The sequence below is a fragment of the Daldinia caldariorum genome, assembly GCF_022478825.1.
Source record: "Daldinia caldariorum strain CBS 122874 unplaced genomic scaffold F4812scaffold_24, whole genome shotgun sequence".
Lineage (NCBI taxonomy): Eukaryota > Fungi > Ascomycota > Sordariomycetes > Xylariales > Hypoxylaceae > Daldinia > Daldinia caldariorum.
The window spans coordinates 299,028-307,365 of record NW_025953060.1 but is presented as its reverse complement, the minus strand read 5'-3'; the positions used below and the strand labels follow the sequence as shown (position 1 = coordinate 307,365).

General features: G+C 44.9%; 2 protein-coding genes across 2 annotated transcripts; one reads left to right on the top strand and one right to left on the bottom strand.

The window, feature by feature from the left end:
* Positions 1–647: 647 nt before the first annotated feature.
* Positions 648–3,787, top strand: F4812DRAFT_468423 (sulfate transporter family-domain-containing protein; the record flags this gene model as incomplete). Its single annotated transcript, XM_047938774.1, has 3 exons — positions 648–1,747; positions 1,814–2,327; positions 2,451–3,787. 3 exons carry the CDS (start codon positions 648–650, stop codon positions 3,180–3,182), a joined length of 2,346 nt encoding a protein of 781 aa, XP_047786123.1. The 3' UTR covers positions 3,183–3,787.
* Positions 3,788–3,898: 111 nt separating this feature from the next.
* F4812DRAFT_468421 (uncharacterized protein) lies at positions 3,899–4,370 on the bottom strand (the record flags this gene model as incomplete). The annotated part of the gene is made up of 1 exon (XM_047938773.1): positions 3,899–4,370. The coding sequence occupies exon 1, from the start codon at positions 4,310–4,312 to the stop codon at positions 3,899–3,901; it is 414 nt and encodes a 137-aa protein (XP_047786122.1). The 5' UTR covers positions 4,313–4,370.
* Between the last annotated feature and the right edge of the window lie 3,968 nt (positions 4,371–8,338).

Genomic DNA, 8,338 nt, shown 5'->3' with positions numbered 1-8,338 from the left:
CGCCCTATTAAAAAAATTAATTTATAAACAACACTTAATAATTTTTTACCACTTAATACCAAAAAAAAGGGTTAAAGGCGCTTAATCAATGTCCCCCCCCCCCCCCCCCCCCAACTGTATCCACCACTCTTGCAGTCAGGTCTCGTCCTGCTGAACCCTTGGAATGGTATTGTACCTTGGTACCTCTTTAGTATCATTTTTTTTTTTTTTGGTCAATGAACCAATTAAATACATGTTATTTTTCTTTTTTCTCATTCGTACTTCATTCTCGCATTATCTTCCGCAATATTTCCAAGTCTCCAAAATATCCTCCATGTCGTTTCTACTTCTAGCAGCTCCAGTTCTATGCATCATGTAGATCGTCTAAGTTTTTTCTCTATCTAAATCTGCATTCTCCCGCAATTCTTGTTGACCTGTTCGGTCTCTAAATCCAATAAGTTGTTCTGGTGATCATAATAATAATCTTTTACTGCTTTGTTACGTCGCAAACATACAACCGCTGGATCGTAGAGGAAAGCCATACTACAGTTCTAAGCTACCAAAAGCTCCTCGAAACTAATAGGTAGTAATAGGCAGCTGAGCTACCTCTTTTAATCTTCCTGAGTTTTTAGTATCTGGTAGTTACCTAAGGTCAAAGTCGAAACAATATGTCGTCTTCGTCACGACCTTCGTCAATTACGACAGGTCGGCCCTATCCTCATGATCATGCTCCACCGACCCCGAGTGGCCTTCGCCATAGTCGCACTATCTCGTCCTCTTCAGCGAGTGATACCTTCGAAGCGGCAAATTCTGCCGGTCCGAGTACGCGCCGCGATCACTCTCACGACGACAGCAACGAGAACACTTCTCTTCTCCACCACGAGCGCGCGCACGATGGCCCCTGCGACCATGGCACCTTCTCCCCTCGTGTATCTAGCCCTCCGCCAAAGACTGGTAATCTTGACACTGAGATAGGATCAATGGCGGATTCGGATAGCTCCTTACCGTCTAGTGAGACTCAGCTGAAGGGGAGCTGGAGCTGGAGAGAGACGTTTTCGAGCAAGGTAAAGAGCAAGAAAATGACAAGTTCGAGCACACTGGCACAGCGGCATGGCGTTAAGGACTCGTGGGTGATGTACCTCTCATACTACGTGCCCTTCCTCATATGGATCAAGCAGTACAGATGGTCATGGCTGAGAGGCGATCTCACAGCCGCCATCACCATTGCCTCTATGTATCTGCCCATGGCCCTCTCGTATGCCGATAACCTCGCACACGTTCCTCCGATCAACGGCTTATATGCCTTTGCTATAAATCCCTTCATATATGCGTTATTGGGAAGTTGCCCGTTAATGGTGGTCGGGCCAGAAGCAGCCGGTTCTCTACTTGTCGGCTCCATTGTCAAGAATAGCATCGACACCGGCAAGGGCGAAGACGATAATGCCGTTTTGCAAGCTAGGGTGGCTGGTGTGGCTGTCGGCATAGCCGGTGCGACAGTCTTTCTCATGGGCGTATTCCGCCTGGGATTCCTTGATAGCGTCTTGAGCCGGCCGTTCCTCCGAGGCTTCATTTCCGCCATTGGCGTTGTCATCTTTATCGACCAATTGATTCCCGTTTTGGGACTTCACGGTATAGCGAAGATGACGCCAGGAGTTACGCACGGAAGTACCGTGCAGAAGCTCGAATTTGTACTCACACATCTTGGTGACAGACATAACCTTACTGCCATCGTCGGTATCGTCGGATTTGTTGTTATCATGGTATTACGGTAAGTCCCGGAATGCACCGCCGTTGTTAGTACCTAAGGATTTATCTCGGCTGATCAAATACGTAGGGAGGCCAAGAGGCGCCTGCAGCCACGATATCCGGGAGTAGCATATTTCCCCGATAGACTTATTGTAGTTGTATTCTCCGCAGTTATGGCTTGGCATCTGGGCTGGGAGGCAAAGGGTGTTCCGGTGCTAGGTAAAGTTGAAGCAGCGTCTGGTCACGTCTTCACTTTCCATAACCCTTTCCAATTAGCCTACATGCCCCATATCCGAGATGCCATGGGCACATCCTTCTTGATTGGCATGCTTGGTTTCTTCGAGTCTTCAGTCGCCGCCAAGAGTTTAGGAGGCGAAGAAGTCATCGAAGGGATGCAGTTGAGTCCCAATCGAGAACTCGTAGCTCTCGGTGCAGCTAACCTAGTCGGTGCCTGCTTCATGGCCATCCCAGCATTTGGAGGTTATGGTCGAAGCAAAGTGAATAAGAGCACGGGTGGGAAGAGTCCTATGAGTTCCCTTATACTAAGCGTCCTTACCGTTATATGCATCCTGTTCCTCCTTCCATGGTTCTATTATCTTCCTGTGAGTAACCCACGTATTTCAAAAAAAAAAAAAAAAAAAAAAAAAAACATCCCGAAGTCTCCCTTAAGCTTCCGCCGCAGGTTAGCGTTCATTGTGTGAAATATTGAACTGACCATGGAACAGAAACCCGTCCTCTCCGCGTTGATTATGGCGGTCGCTTGGTCTCTGATCGAAGAAGCACCCCATGACATATCATTCTTCCTGAGAATCAAGGGCTGGACCGAGCTTGCCCTTATGGCTGTCATCCTAGCTGTCACAGTTTTCTTCTCTCTTAATCTGGGCATTGCAATTGGCATCGGCCTGTCGCTTTTGCAAGTTATTCGTCATGCAACCCGCCCTCGTATACAAATTCTAGGCAGGGTTCCCAATAGTGATCGCTTCGCTAACGCCGAAGAGCACCCTGAAGATCTCGAGTTTGTAGAAGGTTGCCTCATCGTGAAGATACCCGAACCCCTGACATTTGCAAATACGGGAGAGTTGAAGAATAGGCTTCGACGACTCGAGCTTTATGGTACGGGCAATGCGCATCCGGCATTGCCGCGCCTTCGTCCACAGGCCAGTAACAGAAATATCATTTTTGACATTCACGGAGTAACCTCGATGGATGGCTCCGGTACTCAGGTGCTAGAGGAGATAGTACGCAATTATCGGGAGCGTAGCGTTAGGGTATTCTTCACCCGACCCATCAGCCGACAGAACGAAGTATGGCAGTTGATGGAACGAAGCGGCATCGTCGAGCTCGTTGGTGGAAAACGCCGCTTCGTCGACGACGTCGGAGAAGCCATACGCATGACGGAAGTGGAAGATTTTGAAGAAACGGGAGCTTGCGCGGCTGCGAGTGATGATCTCTCTTAGATAAAAAGGGGACGTACCTTGCGAGGGGTAGAGCTCAAACCCAATGTTTCATACAGACTTGTCGATTACTAGCGTTTCATCTACAAACCTTCGAAAGCTTACGCGTTGGGAATCACATGTCAGGAACCATGTCGTTCCCTATACGGTGAAGCAGAGGGTCTGCGTGGCCATCTTTTAAAGAGTATATCCCGGATATCGTTTTTCCACCAGCAATATTACTATTCACTCTTTCATCATATACCCCTATCGAATAGCAGGAGTGGTCAGTCATCAGCATCATTCAGAACCAGCTGCGGACTCGGCCCTGGATTCGGCAGAATACAATGCACGATAAATATTGCATAGCGCTTATGAGCATTCGAGGGTGGCGTTTGGATACTCAGATTTGTAGAAAAGCACAGCGGGAGTCCTGCTTGATTATTTTATGTTCACGTTAGCAGCGCGTTAGAAGTAACGGTCCTCATGAGCTTAGAAACATGACAAGATGATGGTGTATCACATTAGCTTTAAATTCAAATTAAACTTGCTCAACGCAATACTGCATTTTTACAGTCGACTGAGGTAGGTAGATATATCCATAAAATATTATTTAAATGTGACCAGTCTACATTAATCCCCCCATCGCAGAACTCCTAAGCAGCTAACCTAGGATATTGCATCACATTGTAAATTTCATTTAGGACACTAAGTCAGTTCCTAAATCGACTTCATCTTGCTCACTTACTCGTTCCCGTCCTCCCGATGACCCACGGGTTGCCGGCCTGGATCCTCGCGCCGAACTTGAAGTCGAAGTATGCAGCAGCGGAAAATCTATATCTAAATCTACCTGATGAGTAGCCATCATCATCATCGCTGTCGCACGAGGTCCAGCCGCTGTTTGCATCACCCCTGCGCGTGCGGTGACATAGCACCGCGTACCCGCTGAAATTGGCGTGCAGCTCGAAGCTAAATCCTTCAGTGCTGTCGTTGTGCGCTATGCCGTGCCAGTGCCGGATCAGGAACTGCTGGTACCCGTCCTGCGTGCAAGGCATATAGACGGGGGCTGGGTTCTGCGTTTTGGTATGGGTTGGAGAGCCTGCTGCGACGCAGTGGCATGATAGTAACGCGATGATGCCTGATACCTTCTTCATCCTTTTATTAAGGAGCTGATGTATAATACAGACTACCCTTTCACTAGATCATACGCGGCTGCTGCAAATTACTTATCATTATTCACTACCTACCTGGGACCTAAGCCATAGGCGCTTCGCGACTTTACTCTATGACATGGCACAGAACGTAATTCGTGTTTGGAATATTAATTGGGAAAAATGGTAGAGCCTACATACCTACCATCTAATGCCCCAGGCAGAATTCGTATAGGCATACTTTATTTAGCCTCAAATTTATTTTGGAGTATAGTAGTAAGCCTTTACTCAGATCCCGCGTCCAGACTCCGGATATATATTTACACAGAAATCATGATAGGTAAGCGTTTACCGTTGCAATATAGGACAAGGCGAATACCACGTAGAGCATCCCGTTAGGTTAGGTAAACAGTCGAAGTTTTTTTTTTTTACCGCCGTTAGACACGCGACACGCTGGTTCCACCTATTAATCGAATTGTATTTCGCGCCGTTGATGTCTACATACCCGGGAGAGCATATCGGGGAGATGTTATTCTTTTCGTTGTTTGGGGTTTCAAAAAAAAAAAATGAAGCCCGTCGGTTAGGCACTTATCGTGGGGCTTTTCTCGTCGCTCAATTGCCTAAAGCAGTTGTTTTCTGTTGAGATGCGAATTGCGCTGATTGTTGCCGAACACTCTACATTCATAGATACATCCATACGACATGCAGGAAACCCAGGAGCGCATACGACTACTACTACTACCTTAGGTCCTGAGGCACGTCGCAGAAACGTACAGGGGGGTTGTAATGCACAGTAGCATTGGCATCGGTGTTCTTGCGGGCTCTATCTCATGGTTCTATCTTATCAGATGCTTTGCCCCCCTGAATTCCCGGGAAGGCTTTCGGGGACGTTTCCAGTCTGAGGCTTGTACCACGATGTTCCAAACAGGATCGGACCCTGCAGGCTATTAGATCATTTTCAGCCTTATCGGTTCTTCGAAATCTGCCTTGTGCGGCGGATGTAATCTCATTAGTGCAACCTACATATAGTCGGCTTCCGTCTGCGGTAGTCGCACGACGTGACGACTTACAAGTCAAGTAGCACGTGGGAATCCCGTCTCGAGGTGAATATCTTATGCTCGCTCTAGCTTTCGTAAATGCGATTTAAGGAGAATGTAACCTGCGTTTAGTGCACCTACGAGATAGTTAGTATCCATGGGAATATAAAAATATAATATTTCAATGGAACGAATAGTGTTACATTACAGGTCAAGTATACAAATTTGTATCACAATTACGCAGCATGATGAGGCTTTTTATGATAACCTTATAATAATGACTCTATAGTTGTTAATTATATAGCGATTTTAGTAACTCATAGCCGGATAGCAAAGTTGGTGATAGAGCCATCTACCTAATTATACCTACTAAAGTATCGCGAATTGAACTATGATACCAAGATATAGTTTCAGTTATTTATATCTTGTGAATCGTAGGTACAAAGTCATTCATACATATACTGTAATTAGAAGAGAAGAGGGTACTGTACCTTCATATATACGTCTGGGGCATTTGACCTATCACTTTTCATCAAGCTAATTCAAGACGACTGCATACTTGCAGTGCTACAAATTACAGCATTTCTCTCTGGTGGAGGGCATAGCCACTCCCGATGTGAATTAGGTATTACATGATATGAGGCATTTTCCTGATATATTTTGTGTGTGTCATCTTTGCCCTCCCTTGAACTTGAAGTCAGAGTTTCAGCGAAATAATTTATATCTGTATGAAATAGTAGATACATAACAAGGAGAGAGGATACATTGTTACACCGTCAAAATCTGGCTGATATATGGCTCCTATCTTCAGCATCTGAAATACTAAAGGGGTAGGGAGGATGACAGCTTGGGGAACAATGTGCAAGATAAAAACAAACGAGAAAAAGGCATAAAAATGTCAACTGTAGGAATACATGTCCTCCTTACCTTCGAGTGCCGAATCCAAACCTGGTATCCTTGATAGTCCTAGGTTAATATTCATTGGTCTCAGTATCACTCGCTATTCTTCTGTCACCTCTATCACTGGCGGATTTTGTGTATTAGATACGACGACATACCTAGTTCAACTTTATAAATACAATTTTTAAGTAAGGTTATCTAACTTAGTTTCTGCCTCTTACCGAATTCATCGTTTGCCTTGTGCCCGAGATTTACCTTGAGTCCTTCTAACAGTGAAGGTACTTAGTGTAAGATGTATTTTACCTATCCAGATTCCATTGGACTTTCAACCTCCAATTACCTAAGCCATATATTGAGCAAGCCCCTCACCTTTTGCTAGGCTTGCCTGCTTGAGTATATATATTGAGGCTGTGTATGGTAGCGCAGAAAAAGTTCATCCGGGCTTTGTCTCGGAAGTCTTGGGTGTAAGATTTTCGCCCTTGAACCCGAAGGACCTGACATCTGTTTTGACATTTTCTTTTTATTTCCTTACTCGTCTTATTCTTGTTTAATTATCTACCTACCTACCTAGGTACTTCGATATGTCAGAGGAAACCCCCTATTAGCGAGGAAGTGGTGATGCAATTTTGTCAAACAATCACACAACGTATCACAGGTACCAAACATATATTGATCGGAACTGGACTTAGTAGCTCCAATTCCCGTTCGGCTTACTCTTAGAATATGACATCTCCAGGAACCAGTGAGTTGTATCTTTGTATAAATCATAATCAAAACCAAGGTGACCCGGCTTTCTTAACGGGTTCCCGAGGTAAAACCATCAAATTCGATATGCATCATTCCGAAAATCGCCTCAAGGAGAATGCAGGCTTAGGGCACTACCAAATAGGTGCATCTTTACCAGGTGATATCGTGTCTTGAGTCTTCTGCCTTCCGAGTCAGCCTTGCGAGAAGGAGTAGTCTTACCTAAACTGATACAGGATAGTACTTGTGAACCACATTCCTCCTTCTTACTTACCTAATTAGTAGCCCATCGTAGGCTATGTCTTATGATGCATTATATTGTAATTTTAGCGACATGGTTATGTGGTTGCTACGAACTTTAGGACAAGAATTTTGGTATATCTTAGTGTTCCTGTACAACTGAATAAGTCTGAGTAACTTTAGAGGTGCATCGATATGATATTGGCTTAGCTTTTCTTGTGATAAATGTGATATCTTCTTTAATTAGTTTAATAGGGGTCTAGTGCCATATAATCACCTTTTCATGGACTTCCTATGTCAAATCAGGGGCTATAACCAGTGTCACACAGGGGTCATTATCAGAGGAGTAGATTGGAGCTATGTCATGCAATACAAAACCACAAGTCAACGTGTATTCTATGAATAACTATCAAGTTGGTTAGTCACTTCATAAGCACCATTAGGGGATTTTCCAATCCTTTGCTCCCCCTTTCCCCTTCCCTTCAAATGCGTAGACTGCAATGCATGAATTAAGCCTCGATTCAGGTAGATTGTAGTTCAGTGAGCCACCCACTAACGTGACAAGAAGATTTGGCAAAGCTTTCGCGGTAATACAGCAACAATCATATACGTCATGCCTGGCATGCCCAGTGCACTATTTGGGCCAAGTGTTATTGTTTGTCTAAATCTAGGCATGCTCTCCTCGCTACGTACCTAGATGACTCCGCCCTTTCTGTTGGTGGTTGGCGTGCCAGGTCATCAAGCACCGACTAAAGCAAGGGAACGTGTTCATGAAGATAAGAATTAGTTAGAAAATAGTTAGAACAATTAAACTAGGAGGTATGCATCTTTTTCACGCGTCGAATTTAGGCGAGTAGTTGAAGCTTGGTAGGTTTGTGATATCATCGCTGTCGATAGTATAATTCGAATGATTTCCACGTGTAATTGGCCAAGGCGATTTTCGCTGATGAATCGCGATACGGTCTGAGAAACGGGCCATGGGTCCGGTTTTTTAATACAAATCATACTAGGAAATCTAGATCAGGCAAAGCCAATAAGCAGGTCGAATGTAGAAGTTTAATGTTCAAAGTGCGTATCGCCCATCTTCTAATTGGTCAGTTAGGTAGGT